At 52.6% G+C, this 15,416-nt stretch overlaps 1 protein-coding gene across 1 annotated transcript; it reads left to right on the top strand.

Annotated features, from left to right (window-relative positions):
- Nucleotides 1–10,815: 10,815 nt before the first annotated feature.
- BHLHA9 (basic helix-loop-helix family member a9) lies at nucleotides 10,816–11,475 on the top strand. Its single transcript, XM_026517393.2, has one exon. The coding sequence runs from the start codon at nucleotides 10,816–10,818 to the stop codon at nucleotides 11,473–11,475; it is 660 nt and encodes a 219-aa protein (XP_026373178.2).
- Nucleotides 11,476–15,416: the final 3,941 nt, after the last annotated feature.

Here is a 15,416-nt window from a genome sequence, read left to right as displayed (position 1 = left end):
ACTAGACAAAAGGATTCTATAATTCCCATGGAAGTGTGAAGGGCCAAGAACATCGAAAACAATTCTGAAAATGAACAAGGAGGCCAAGGGATTGCCAGATCACACGAGGATTAAACGGAAATGGCTGGAGGTGGCATTATAGAGATGTGGCGTCCTGAATCACTGGAGACAGAATAAGCTATTTACCAAACGGAGTGGGAAAATTTGGCACCTGGGTTCTAATAATAATAAAAATAGAAATGTAAAAATAATGAAAGCAATAACAGTAATAGTAAAGACTACCATTCATTGACACCATTCAGTTTATCTCGTATCCTCACACCAACCCCACAAAGTTGGTGTTACCATTCAGTGTTCCCATTTGACCGGTGAGAACACTGGAATTCAAGAGGGCAGAGATGGTTCCTTGAGACCACACCTGGCTCTCAGCCTCCTGGGCGCTGGGGGTGGGGGGACCCTGTTTCTCTGCCCCAATACCAGTACCCTGTCCTAAGAATTCCAGGACAGAGCAGTGGCTGCCTCCCAGGGAGACGGGGAGACAGAGTCCTCAGTCTACACCAGGTTTAGCCCTGGGACCCAGAATTCCTCCCTCACCCCTGAATGACCCTGGGGCAGATCTATGGCTGATGAGAACCAGGCTAAAATCATAGAGGCCCTTTGTCATTGCTTTAATGAGAAGCCAATCACCAGGTCATTAGTGGGTGGAGGTGATAAGGAGTTTGGTACTGTGGGGGAAGGGAGGAGGATGCTCTTAGTTCCTGGATGATTTACAGCTCTAGTGGCCAGACTGGCTGGGGAAGAGAGTGGGGCGGTGGCAGGAGGAGAAAGTACATTCGTAGAACACTTTAGAGGGGCCAGGCCCTGTGCTGAAAGCGTAACATGCTGTTTCATTGAATCCTCACAACTGTACCGATGAAGCAGTACTATGACATGTCCCCACTTTACAGACAAGGAAACTGAGGCACAGAGCAGTTAATTAAGCATCTTGCCCAAGGCTGAACAGCTAAAAAATGATGGTCTTATCCCAGAGCCCAAACAAGCACTCTGCTGTTAAGTGTTACAGGCACAGCAGACGTGAGGGTAGGTCAAGAAATATTCTAGCTTTAGAGCAAGAAGGAACAAGCTATCAGGATGTGCTTGACGGAGGGAAGTTACTCTGTGGGCTGGGGTTTTGGGGTAGGGTCGAGGGCCCTATGCCTGCATGAACTTGGAAGAAAGAACTCCTGGGTGCTCAGTCTGCCCTCAAGAGGGTGACAATCATAATGACAATACCGTAGTAAGGGTCTCTATGCCAGACACAGCACCAAGCGTTTTCGGTGCATGGTGTCATTTACTCATCATAATCTGGTTAGGAGGCAGTTACCAATCCATTTTAGAGATGAGGAAACTGAGGGTCAGAGAGGTGAAGTCACCTAGCCCAGGTCTCATAGCTGGTACATGGTAGGTACAGGATTGGCTGGGGAGTCTGTGTTGTCAGGATTCTTGGTTGTAAACAACAAAACCCAATCTGGTTCACTTAAGCGGAACAGGAACTTCCTGGGTAGCCTGGAGGCAGCTCACAAGATCAATGGAAAGAAAGGCTGGGGATCAAGTCTGGGAAACTCATGGGAATTACAGGAAACTGGGTGGCTGGACCCCGGCCTAGGCTGTAAGCCCCAGGACGCTGGAGGCTCCCGGCCCAGCGACGGCAGAGCAACTTCTGTCTTGCCTGTCTCTTTGGGACACCTGCTCTACATTCAAGTCAAGACTCCAGTCTGCCCCAGCTGGGAGGAATCCCTCCCACCCAGAACCCCACCAGGGAGGTGCCCCTCCCCCCAGGTAAGAAGGCTATTGGATGCTACTTAGCAAACAACAACAACGACAAAAAAAAAAAAAAAAAAACCCACAAAAATCCAAAACAGGTAAGGAATGCCCCAGTGCCCCAGGTCTCCCCACTGCCCCCCCCCCCAGGTGACCATAATGCCATCAGCTCTCAGCCCTACCTGAGCCTTCTCCTTGTCCACAGTTGGACCCTAGTTCAGAGAGCCCATCACTAGGGGCTGCTCAGAAATCTCGGCTTCCAATTCTTGAAGGAGGATGGGAAGAGAGTGGGGTGGTGGCAGGAGGAGACCATCATTTCTTAGCTGTTCAGCCTTGGGCAAGATGCTTAATTAACTGCTCTGTGCCTCAGTTTCCTTGTCTGTAAAGTGGGGACACTTTCCTTTTCATCATTTGCCACATCCAGTTGGTCACCCCCATGTGTTGACTCCAGCACCCCCACCCCCAACCCCTGCAACCTGCATAGCTCAGGCCCCTTCCCTGTCACCTGGACCCCTGCAGTGGCCTCTTAACTGGAGATTGCCTTAAATCCATTCTCCATACCGCAAGGTGCTCTAGCGAGAATCCATGAGAATCCATCGGTGACTGTGTCACTTCTCAGCTTCCTATCCGTTTGTGGTACCCAGGGCTCTACAGTGACCAAAGCCAAGTTTTTGGCATGATGCCTAGTAATCCCCAGCCTCATCTCCCACTCCCTGGTCTCTCATATCATGGTTTGGCAAAGCCAGTTCACTGCATTGTCCTCATCATACTATGATGGCTTAAACTTCTGGCCCCTGTCACATGTTGTTCCCTTGGTCTTCAATGCCTTTCCACCCCCTGTCTGCTTGGCAAACTCCTATTTATCCTTTGAAATCCACTTCAGGCATCATGTCCCCTGGAAAACCTTTCCTGACCCCTCAGAGAAACTCACACTCTGTCCTCTGTATCACTTCTAAACCTTGAGTTCTTTTGTTTCATGCTGTTGAAATAATTTGGTTATGAGATGGTATTCTGCGTTACATGGTGAGCTCCTTGAGGGCAGGAACCCTGTCGATTTTGTTCATCACTGTATCTTCAGTACCCAATCCAAGACCTGGCAAAGAGGTGCTCAATAAATGTGTAACTCGATTGACCAGGAAGGGCTTGCTGAGATGGGGGGGGGGCTGGAGTGGGGGTGGGGAGATGAATGACTAAGAAGAGGGGTTCAGGAGACTGGGGGTTGGGGGTGGCAAGAGCCAGATACGGTTTATGAGGGGTGAGCACTGATGCCAGGAGATGAAAGGAAGATAGTCATTGCAGGATGTAGAGAAAGACTCGCTCAGAGAAAGCAGCCTGAACACATTTGTATTCCCAAGGAAGGAGCCAGTGGAGAGGGAAGGTTATGAAACCAAAGGAGCAGGAACCGATGATCCAAGGCCCCCCAAAGAGGTGGGGTGGAGTCCGGAGAGAAGAGGACATGCCCCCAGAACACTGGCAGGGCAGGGAGGACACCAACACAAAGAGATGAGGGTGGAGGGAGTCCTCATCCAGCAGTCAGAGAAAGAGAAAGCTAAGGGTTTTCCTTTCTTTCTTTTTTAAAATTTTTTTTAAAAATTTAACTTTTTTTAAAGATTTTATTTATTTATTTGACAGAGAGAGAGACAGCCATCGAGACAGGGAACACAAGCAGGGGGAGTGGGAGAGGAAGAAGCAGTCTTCCAGCGGAGAAGCCTGATGTGGGGCTTGATCCCAGAGCACTGGGATCACACCCTGAGCAGAAGGCAGGCGCCCAACGACTGAGCCACCCAGGCGCCCCCCCCCCCCAAATTTAATTTTTTAAGAGTAATCTCTACACCCAACATGGGGCTTGAACTTACAGCCCTGAGATCAAGTGTGGTGAGCTTCCCGGACTGCACGGCCAGGCACTCCTATTTTGTTTCTAAAGCTGCAGGAAGTGAGGGGGAGGAAATCAATGTTTGATGGCTTCCCCTCTCTTGCCCAAGTACGATTGGAAGATATTGCAGTAGCCTACATGGCCATGTCACCAACTCAAGCTCACTTCTTACTCTGCCTCACCCTCACTGGCCCCCTTGCTTGTCCATACTCTCCTGAAAAGGGTCGATACTCCTGCCTTAGGACCTTTGCACGTGCGGTTCCGCGACATGTCCCCACGACAGCGACAGCCGCAGTGCCTCGTCTCTTTCAAGTCTTCACTCAGATGTCACTTTCTCAGGTGAGCTTTCCCTCACCCCACCTCCCCCAACCCCTAAATCTGTACACACACTCTCCACTTTCCTATCTTTTCTGGTGGTTTTGTTTGTGTCTTCGTTTTGGTTTTCCCCGGGAGCATTTATTACCTCCTAACGTACTTCTAATAGTACTTACTCCATAATTTATTTATTAATTAATTTATTTTCCTTATTATTCGCTCTCCGCGCTAGAATGTGACTCCGGTGAGGACAGGTTTTCGTTCTATTCATTACTCTACACCAATGGGCAGTCGATACACTTTTGTTGAATGAATGAATGAATGAATGAATGAATGGGCAGCGCCGGAAACTGCGCCCAAATCTGCCAGATTCCGAACTACCCGTGCCCCAGCTCGGAACTGAGCTGTTGAGGGTCTCGGCCTGAAGGCGAAGGACGACCGCAGGCCTTCCCCGAGCTCGGCTCTCCGGCGCGATCGAGTTCTCAGGACGCCGCGGGGTCGATTGCTCCGGGAAGCCCGTCCCTCGGTCCGGGTTTTCTCTCTCAGGTGGGACTTCTGCCCTCCCTCGGGCGAGCGGCGCCGGAACCTCCAGAGCAGGAGCAGGAATTCCTGAAATCCAGGCCCGGCCGGGCGGTAATAGGCACCTTCGCGGCCGCCAGCGGAACCGCCAGGCCCTAAATCACGGCCGCGGCCCCTCCTCCCTCCGCCAGGCGGGTCGCGGCCGGGCGGGGGGAAGCGGTGCTCCCGGGCGGGGGCGGATTCCAGCCGCGCGGCGGGAGGGCCCGGCAGCCGCCGCAGGTGCCGCGGAAATACCTGCCCCGCCGCCCGCCTTTGAAGTCGGGCCGCGCCGCCCGCGCTCCCCGCGCCCGAGCCCCCCGCGGAGTCCCCGCCGATCCCCGGCCTTCGTGGGCCGCGGGCCGAGGGGGGCGGAGGCGCTTCCTCTGGCAGCCCCGGCCATGTGTCAGCAGAGTGTGGCTCAGAATTATGAATTTGGAGCCGTGGGCCATTTCCTGATCTGTGCGGGGGGAAGGGCGGGGACGGGGGCGGGGGGGGGGCTGGCCTGGAAATGTGCAAAACGCGGGAAAGAAAAGCCAAACTGTTTGGGGGCTGGGGGATGGGATTGGAAGGGTGGGCCCCTTCCTAGGGCTGGGAACTGGGGCTGCTTGGGCATTTTCTTGGCTTTTCCTAACCTCGTTTTAAGGTCGATTTGAGGGTTCATGTTAGGGGACCAGAAGAGAAGTCGGTGGTTCAACCTCATTTTTTTTTTTCCCTTGCTGATTCTCTATGGCTGTTTTGTTCCTTTTGAGACCCATAGTTGGCTCTTGTCATAAATTTTCCCTCCATCCAACACATGGGTAGGGATTTCTAAAGTTAATGTGCAAGAAGAAAACTGCGTGTAATCAAAGTTATCCTTGAATAAACCTTACATTGTGGTATGCAAGACATGATGTAAAAGCCCTCAGCAGTCATTTTTATGCAAGCTAAAATTTAATAGTCACGGAGCTAGACTCTGGAGGAACAAATATATCCTTCTGAGCATTCCAACCACGTTGCCGCTAGAGACGGAATTTTGAATTCCATAGATGTTGGGCGAGGGCTGCCTCTGCTACAGCTCAGTGTGAGAACCACAGCCTGTGCTTTCTTTTCTTTTTTTTAAGATTTTATTTTTAAGTCATCTCTATACCCAACATAGGGCTGAAACTCACAACCCCCGAAATCAAGAGTCAAGTACACTTACCAACTGAGCCAGCCAGGCACCCGGAGAAGCACAGCTTTGACAACTGTCAGATTCCTCCCAGGGAATGGGGGTGGGTGGGGAATGCTAAAGCATTTCTATGTGGCTGCACGGTTTATGTCCTTCTATTTTAATCCTGAGCGTCTATAGACTTAAGTTGATACACGTTTGTGGCTGTCAACACATGTGAAAACCTACAGCACTGGGCCTGGTATTTGTAGCTGTTCAATAAATGTTTACTGGATTTGCATATAGAGCTTGTTTCATCAGACCGGTGTAGGGTTCCTATAGTTTCATGAATTTCTTTTTTTTTAAAAAGATTTTATTTATTTATTTGACAGAGAGAGAGATAGCCAGCGAGAGAGGGAACACAGGCAGGGGGAGTGGGAGAGGAAGAAGCAGCCTCCTGGCATAGGAGCCTGATGCGGGGCTCGATCCCAGGAACCCGGTATCACACCCTGAGCCGAAGGCAGACGCTTAACGACTGAGCCACCCAGGCGCCCCTGATGAATTTCTTAATATCAGGGATTACACCATTTATTTGACATTCAGAAAATATTTCCTTGCCCCTGCTATCTACCAGACATTGGGCTAGGACCGGAATACAGAGGGGACCTAGATGTGGACCCAGCATGAACATAAAAGCACAATATGATCTGCTAAATTCTGAGATGGAGTTACAAAGGGGAGCTCTCTATTGCCACTCATTTCGTTGCAAATGGTAGGATTTCATTTTTAATGATTGAGTAATATTCCATTATATATATACCACATCTTCTTTATCCATTCATCTGTCAATGGACATCTGGGCTTTTTGCATAGTTTGACCTTTGTGGACATTGCTGCTATAAACATTGGGGTGTAGGTGCCCCTTCGAATCCCTAGGAGGGTATTATGCTAAAAGAAATAAGTCAATCAGAGAAAGACAATTATCTTTGTCTGATTTTGTATGATTTCACTCATATTTAAGAAACAAAACTGATGAACATAGGGGAAGGGAAAGAAAAAGAAAATAAGACGAAATCAGAGGGGGAGACAAACCATAAGAGACTCTTAACCCTAGGAAACAAACTAAGGGTTGCTGGAAGGGAGGTGGGTGGGGGATGGGGTCACTGGGTGATGGGCATTAAGGAAGGCACTTGAAGTAATGAGCACTGGGTGTTATATGCAACTGATGAATCGCTAAACTCTACCTCTGCAACTAATAATATACTGTATGTTAATTGATTTTAAACAAAAATAAAGGGGGGCTGGGTGACTCCGTCGGTTAAGCAGCTGCCTTAGACTCAGGTCATGATCCCAGGGTCCTGGGATGGAACCCCACGTTGCGCTCCCTGCTCAGCGGGGAGTCTGCTTCTCCCTCTGCTCCTCCCCCCACCCCGGCTCATGCTCTCTCTCTCTCAAATAAATAAATAAAATCTTTAAAAAAATAAGAATAAAGAAAAATAAAAATAAAGAAGGGGAGCCCTGTAGGGAAGGGCTTGGGGCTGGTTTCACAGAGGAGGAAAGGTTAGCAAGGGGCTGCAGAATCTAGTGACCCCCTGCAGTCCTCTGAACTCCATCCAGAACTCTGGCCTAGAGCCTTCCCACCCTGTGCGCGTAGAGAACTCTAAGCTGATCTGAGTCTCCTCGGGCTCCTCTTGGCTTACTGTGCCCTTGCTCACCTGCAGTAAGGTAAGCAGGGGGCACTGGTTTGTCACTTCTGCTCTCTTGTGCTCTTCCTGGGCTCCCAGCAGCCATCAGCTCATCTGGGGTCCGAAATAGGATTAGCCAAGGAAACCCCAGGCAACAAATCTCAGCCCAGGAGACAGGCAGTTGGGCTCCTCTGGACTTTTCCTGGCTTCCAGCCTGTACTCTCTATTCTTTGCTGCTGTCTTTCTTCATTGGGGGGACCCTCCCTCCCTCCCTCAACCCTTCTCTGTATCAGCCAAGCTCTTTTTATTTTTTACCCTTGGTTGAAACTATTTGAATATCTTAATGGCTTTTGTCTCAAAGGGCAAGTGTCAGACCTCTAATACTGGCAGGTGGTCAGTGGGGGCTGCCCGAGCGGTGGGGGTCGGGGGACTCCCTGAGTTGAGAATGCAGGTCCAGCCCAGAGAGGTTCAGAGTAGGAGCCACACTGCTTTATTTGAAATTCTGGCTCAGCCACAGCTCAGCCCTCTGACTTGGAGCAAGTTACTTAATTCTCTCTGGGTCGCAGTCTGTAAACTGGGTATTATAATATCAGGGCCTTCCATATAGGATTGTTGTGGGGCTAAGATAATATATGTTTAAAAAGCACTTAGTAAAAATAAATAAATAGCACTTAGTACGATGCCTGGCCTATAATAAGCACTCAATAGAAGTCCGTACCAATATTATTAAGATGATGATTGTTATTATTACTAATTATGACCAGGCAGCATCCTGCTCGTGGGGATTGTGAGTTCTCACTAGAGGAAGGAAAGGTGCTGCAAACACTTTCGGCCTGTTGATCACCCGACTGGCACCCTCCCCTCAGCTCCTGCTCTGCCCCAAGCAGTCTCTCCCCTCTGTGAGGCTACCCTGGGGATCGGTGGGAAGGGAAGGATTCCTTGGATAGGTCATGTCTATCCTTCTGTGAAGATGACGGGGGCTCGGGGCTAGCCCATCTATTTCCTCCAGATGGGGGGGAGGGTAATGGGCTCCCTGGAGACCCCGTGGGGGAGGGGAAATCTGTTAATGATCACACTCAGACTGAGTTGCCCTCCAGACAACCAGGTGCGGTATGTCTTGAGAACCACTCTACCGGGGTCCATCTCACTGAGACCTCTGAGGCTAGTATTTTGCAGGTAGAGGACTGAGGTGCAGAGCCTTTCCCGAGGTCTTTATGAAAGAAGCAAATATCAGATGAGTTTAGAGTCAAAGCTTGTGCTCATTACCACTACACTACTGTGTCCTACACTCAGGGCCAGCTTCATGGGCATGGGACCTGTGCACCCCCTCCCCCAGCTTAGAAGGGCACCAAGCTCAGTTTATGTTCTGCTGTCACTGTCTTCAAATTCTCCATAATTTTGAACGAGCGACTCCACGTTTTCCTTTGGCACCGGGCCCTGCAAATTATGTAGCCGGTCCTGCCGACCTTCTTTTGTAGAGAGGATGTCTTCTTTGCAAAGAAAAGGAAAGGTACGGAGAAGAAGATATGACTGGTACAAAGTCATGTAGCAAGTTGGTAGCAGAACTAGAACCAGGTCTCCTGACTCCCCGTCCAGTGGAATTCTCTGGAAGCACTCATATGCCCAAATGTGCCCTGGATAGGAGACATTTCAGGAAGGGACACTGGCTGGGGGAAGTTTCAGAAGGGGACACTGGCTGGGGGTAGGGTAAGAGAGGGCTTTCATCCATCAAATCACTTCTCCCACCTGGCCCTTCTGGGACTGAAATGTCCACCTGCTACTTCCTGACCTGCCCACCCTTGGCCCTTGGGGCCGGGCCTTTCTGAAGGGCTGGGCAAAGCCATGTGCAGGGCAGTGACTTAATTCTCTCTATAGAGTGGCACGGAGGGGTGGAGGGACATGGATAGGGGTGGGAGCAGAGGTGGCCATAGAATGTAACACTCAGAAACCAGATCCTCTGGATTTTGACCTGATTCTCTGCCTGTGGCTCTGGGACCCAGTGAGACTGACACCCTGTTACTCGAGCTGGATGGGTGGACATGGGTGCTCAGAATCCTGCTGGAGGCATGGATTTCAGTGTGATTGTGTGCGCATGTGTGTGTGTTGTGGGGAGATGGGAAACAGATTGAGTAGAGAGGAGAAAACATCCAGTTCTATCTGCCTTCATTCACTTTTGACTTTCACAGATACTGCAGATTTGGGGACTAGAGCCCCAGAAATACAAATGTCCTTAGGATGCTTACAGTCTAGTGAGCAAGACTGACAATAAAACAAATAATCCCACAGATACATAAACACTTTGTTTCCTAGTGCCCTGTCTCTTCCTCTGTGGAGCAATGAACAGTCGGAGATGATGGGGCTGTTGGCACGCTCTCTGGTGAGACGGATGTGAACCCGGCACCCGCCCCAGCTGGTGGCCCAGCAAGAGGCATGTGGACTGTGGCTGGGAATGAGATTGAACTTGGTGCTCCAAATAACTCACTTGTGGTTGCCTGAACTTCCGTTGAGGGTCTTTCTCTAGGATTAAGTATTATTCTTTTTCCCAGACTCTATTTAAAATTCAAATCCCCAGGAATGGGCGGGTGGGGTGTGTTCACTGAGTGCAGTGCTGGTCATAAAACAGAGCAGCCCAAGGGCCCTGAATACCAAAGATGCCCTGATGGGTACCACAGAGGGAGCCGGAGAGCCGCAAGATCATCTCCATCACCCTCCGATGCTGACTCAGCCCAGCTCTGCCTTCAGAAGTGGGGGCCAAAGGGAGCTGGAGGGAGAGTAAGGCCCAGTTAAAACTCAAATCCAGAGTCCCAGCCAGCTTTACTCTGGTAGTTGAAAAGGCAAGAAGGTCCAGGTCCCTGTTCCCCGTGGGGTCCTGCTGGATCAGATGTGTCCCTCCCTATGGGTCCCACTGGGACATATCGGACCCACTGGGACAGTCATGCTTTCCTCAAGGACAGCTCTGTGTTGTCCACAGGCCTTGATGTGAACTTTGAAGGTTCGCGAGACACAGTCAACTAGCCCTGCGACCCTTCCGTGCCCCTATCAGCACTCCTGCTCTGAGGCCAAATTTGGCACTGTATTTGGGGTCTGCAGGTGACATGTTCAACCTGGTCCCCCGAGAAAGGCCCTGGAGTGAGGCAGAGCCAGTTCTCCCTGGCGGCTGGAGCACTGCCCCGGGCGTGGCCGGGCTGCCGGTCTGGTCCCCTCGTACAAGAATCTGCATGCTTCCTCCCTTCGCTGTTTCCTTCCTCTCGGTGCCTCCCTCGCCAGCCTACCTGGAGGCAGGTAATAAAGCAGGAGGAGGGAGATGGATGGATGGGGAGGGTGGAGAGCCACGTGGTGCTATAAAGCCCAGCTAGAGAGGGCCCGGCGGGGAGTGTCCAGCCTGCGGAGTCAACGCTCAGAAGGTGGACTGTCAGCCCCGTGAGCCGGCGCCGGGGCAGCAAGGCCCGGGGAAGGCCATGCACCGAGGCGCGCCAGGACCAGGCCTCAGAGGCCTCAAGGGGGCCGAGGGCTCCTCCGAGGAATTGGGGGGCGCTTGCCTGGAGGCCGGGAGGGGTTTTGGGGTGCTAAGGGAGAACGGCGAGGCCGAGGAGGCGGCGGGGGGCCGGAAGCGCGCCCGGCCGGTGCGCTCGAAGGCGCGGCGCATGGCGGCCAACGTGCGGGAGCGCAAGCGCATCCTGGACTACAACGAGGCCTTCAACGCGCTCCGCCGGGCGCTGCGGCACGACCTGGGCGGCAAGAGGCTCTCCAAGATCGCCACGCTGCGCAGGGCCATCCACCGCATCGCGGCGCTCTCCCTGGTCCTGCGCGCCAGCCCCGCGCCCCGCTGGCCCTGCGGGCACCTGGAGTGCCTCGGCCAAGCCGCGCGCGCCGGGGGCGGCGGGGATGCGCGCTCCAGCCCGCCGCCGCCGCCCGCCCCGCCGCCCGCCGGCCCCTTCGCGCAGCGCTGCGCCTCGTGCTCCCCGCACACGGCCCCGGGGCGGCCCCGGGTGGTGGCCGAGGCTCAGGGCGCGGCCCAGACGTCCGCGGGAAGCTGGCGCCGAGGTCCCGGGGCTCCCTTTGCCTGGCCGCGGGGGTACCTGCGTGCGGGCCCCGGGCTGGGCTTCCAGCACTGCTGACTGGCCCCGGAGCTACCTGGTGTGCCTGGAAGGAGGCCGGCCAGGGAGCACCCAATGGCAGGATGGCTACTAAAGGGGAGAGTTCTAAAAACGTCCTGGACGGAGAAAAACCAAACGGCTGACGCCTAAAAGAGAGAGAGAGACAGGAGGCAGCCTTGACAGCTGGAAGGAACTGGAGCCCAGGGCTGCACTCCCCAGCACCCCTCTCCGCCGCCCCAATCCCAACCAGGGCTGGCGGCTCTGGGAAAGGAGCAGGATCCTGCCGGGCTCTTTCTTCCGTTTGGACTTGATGAACTCTTCTTGGAAACGTGAACTTCACATTCCTGTGCCTCGGAACCCTATGTTCTCTTGCTGTTTTTTAGGAGGAAGGGGGCTTTTGGACAGGGGGACTTGTATGTGGGAGTATGGGTGACTCCTGGTGTGGTCCAATGGGTGTGGCATCCACATCCCCTGCCTATGCTGATACCCCAAGTCTGTGATCTGAGAGAGGCAACAGAAGGAGCCAAATAAAAACGGAAAAACTATCATCTCTGTCTGCTATCAGGTGTCCACTGGGCCCAGTGGTCCAGGGTGGCAGGAAGGCCTGAGGTCTGGGAGCTCACTGTGGAATGTTGGGCCCAGGGCCTGATGCCCACAGGTAGGTACCTGGGGCACTGGTTCATGGCAAGACCCCAGGTGTGGGTGAGCGCTGTGAGGAGCACTGTGGGAGAGGACATTATCTGAAGAGGGAGTGGCACCAAGAGACTCAGGGTGCAGGCCGTCTCTCATCTCTGGACGGGACACCCTGCCCAGCTGCTGTCTGCAGAGAGCCACTGTGAGGGCTGCAATGGAAGCAGAGTCTGGGCCAGTCTCAGGGAAGGAAGACTAGGGCAGACTAGGGACTGGAGGTCAGTAAGTTCTGCCTGTACCCTGAGCGTGGGTGCATGGAGCTCCCAGGGAGAAGGGGTTCAGGGCAGCCAGGACCTCTATGATGAGGGGCAGACACGGAATCAGGAAAGATTATAGGGAAGAAAGAGGTTAAGGGAATGAGGGCCTCAGGCCAAGTCTGCTGAGAAAGTGGGAGGCACAACCAGCCCTCTCAGAGAGGTCTGGAGAGCTTTTGCATCTAAGATGAGCCTTCCCGAGCTAGTCTCTGGCCTTACTCATGCTGACGGGCTGCTGCCGCAGCCGCTGCTGGCTGGGCTGAGACCCAGATGTGCCAGGGGAGGGCTGAGGGCTCTCTGGTCTCCTTGGAGAGCTGGACACTTGCCAGCTGGGGGAAGAAAAGCTACCCAGCTCGGAATAGGGGACATCACGGAAGCTGGAGAGATACCTAGAGACCCAGAGATGAGTGAGGGGTCCCCCAACCGGTCAAGGTGAGGCTCAATGCCATAATTAAAGTTATCTTTTCTTTCTGTGAGCGAGACACTGGCTGGCACACTTGGTGTCCCGTCCCTAGCTCACAGGTGTTAGGGTTCCCAATTTCACAGGGCAGGGGTCTGCAGCACAGATCACAGGAAGGCTTTGATTCTGGGCAGAGGAGTCATGGGTCCAACCAGGAACAAAATGTGGGACTCTGGCCCCAGGCCTGCCCACTGAGCCTTCCATCTGTGGAGAGGCAGTGCCACTGTCTGATAGTGGAAGGGAAAGAGCCAGACGGGCCTGGGGTCCAACCTCTGCTCTGCCACTCACTACATGCACGACCCATGGCATCACTTAGCCTCTCCAAACCTCTCTTCCTCACCGCTGACACAGATGACTCCACCTCACGGTGACTGTGAGGGTTAACATTGGTTCAAAGTGTACAGTTTCTGGCAATGAGAAAGTGTTCCATAAATTGTTACTGTTTGTATATTATTATAATCTTATGACCAGTTTGGACAATGCTTCCGCCTAGCTTCAGCTCCAGAGTTTTATGCCCTGGAAACATAATAAAATGACCAGCAAGTCCTGCTTTCTTAAGTTCCAGGATAGAAAAAGGTGAGCGGTCTGGCTCGGTTGCATTCTCAGCTCAGGCGTGGTGAGGGCGCCCCCTGCAGGTGGAAGCGCGAGTGTGCAGCAGATGTGTGAGGTCGGAGGGAGGGATGTGAAAGTACTTCTCCGGCTCTTCACTTTCCAGCTGGGTGACCTTGGGCGGATGACCTAAGGGCTTTGAGCCTTGGTGTTCTGCTCTGTATAACGGGCTAAAATAAGGACTTACATCATAGGCTGTTGCGCAGACTAAATGAGAGAATGCATTTCAAGCACTTAGCGTAGTGCCTGGCCCTGCGAGCACTCAATGAGTGGAAGCTATTAAGACATATTCTTTTCACAAGGCTGTTATAAAGAGAGAATGCCTGGGAAGGTGTTTTATAAACTCAAGTCCACAACACATTAGTTATTGTCTTATCAGGACCATGTGTGTGAATGCACACACGTGTATATTTGCGTGTTGTTAGGTGTTTGCCTAGTATTCAAAGAGGTTTTTTTTTTTAAGATTTTATTTATCTGTGAGAGAATGAGCCAGCGAGAGAGAGCACGAGTGGGGGGAGGGGCAGAGGAAGAAGCAGACTCCCTGCTGAGCAGGGAGCCCAGTGCAGGACTCGATCCCAGGACCCTGAGATCACGACATGAGCCGAAGGCAGATGCTTAACCCACTGAGCCACCCAGGCGCCCTGCGCTCTCCTTTTTATATCCACTTAATACCTATTGTTGGACTATTTTTCTCTCTATTTGGACAAACTATCTGGTTTCAGTTGATAATGTCCATTCCTTTAATAATCACAGATTCAGCTTCTCTCCACAGTTAGTCAGTCATCCTGAATAATGGGTACGGTTTGGGGAAGCAGACTAAAAAATCGAGCAAAGGTTCCAGAAAACCTGGAGGGCACATAATTCAAGGTATTCTAGCCCAGGAGACCCTAATGCGTCAGGGAGAGGCAAGGAGTAGCTGTTAGGTCGATCCATGCACACACACAAATACTCACACGCCCACATGTCTACCTAAGCCCTCACAGGATGTGTGGGTGTCAGGCAACTTATGACCAAAAAACCTCTTTGAGGCTCACCTGGGTGGCTCAGTCAGTTGGGCGTCTGCCTTCAGCTCAGGTCATGATCCCGGGGTCCTGGGATCAAATCCCACGTGGGGCTCCTGGAGAAGAGCGACAGACGCTGGTAGCAGCTTCACAGCTCACGAAGGCCTCCAATACGGACCGTCTCTTGGCTTCTCTCCGGAAGCCTGCGCCTTCCAACCCCTTCCCTTACCCTCGGTGCCCCCATCACAGGGAGTGGCACCTTGTCTGTCTAGCAATGAAGGAGACAGACCAGCAAAGATAACAGCTGTAAGACTGATGTGGTCAGGGGTGTGGAGAAAAGGGCACATTTGCAGATTGCTAGCTGTCTTGTGTCTGTTCCTTTTTTTGGTAGAAACACTTTGGCAAAATCACCATTAAAAGACTTCAAGGGAGTAATCCAAAAAAGAAAAGCAGATTTGCAAAAAGGCAGTCCCAGCGGCACGGCACAGGGAAGGATTTGCAAGAATACGGAGGCCCGGCCGCAGAGGTGTGGCGAAGCGAACTCCGGTGTTCAGGCAGAGTGAAAATCGGGAGTTCGCCGCGCAGATCACGAATGGCCTGTGCCCACTGATTATAGCTGGAGACAGACGTGCAGGCACATGAACCTGCCCTGAGAGAATTTGGAGGCACGCAAACGGAGTTAGTATCTGTTGGATTCTTCATAATTGCTTTTTAAAGGCGAAAGAGTTGTCTCCTCAGAGCGCCTTCCAAAGAGGGGTAGGGAAACGTTGCGAGCAAGGACAGCGAGGACGAAGTATCCCGAGTGATTCCTTCGGAGAGATGCCACCCTCACCGGCTGTGAAACCTGGGGGCTTGCTGATAGGAACAGGAGGACAGCAGGTTTTTCTGACAGTGTGTGTGTGTGTGTTCGCACGTGCTCACACAGATACCAGAAGGCAGCAGTTGCCC

The sequence above is a fragment of the Ursus arctos genome, unplaced genomic scaffold (assembly GCF_023065955.2).
Source record: "Ursus arctos isolate Adak ecotype North America unplaced genomic scaffold, UrsArc2.0 scaffold_24, whole genome shotgun sequence".
In the NCBI taxonomy this organism is placed as follows: domain Eukaryota; kingdom Metazoa; phylum Chordata; class Mammalia; order Carnivora; family Ursidae; genus Ursus; species Ursus arctos.
The sequence above is the reverse complement of the archived record's forward strand: the minus strand, read 5'-3'. Positions and strand labels throughout refer to the sequence as shown.

Coding starts and splice junctions, on each gene's coding strand:
- BHLHA9 (XM_026517393.2), top strand. CDS start 10,816: ATGCACCGAGGCGCGCCAGGACCAGGCCTCAGAGGCCTCAAGGGGGCC.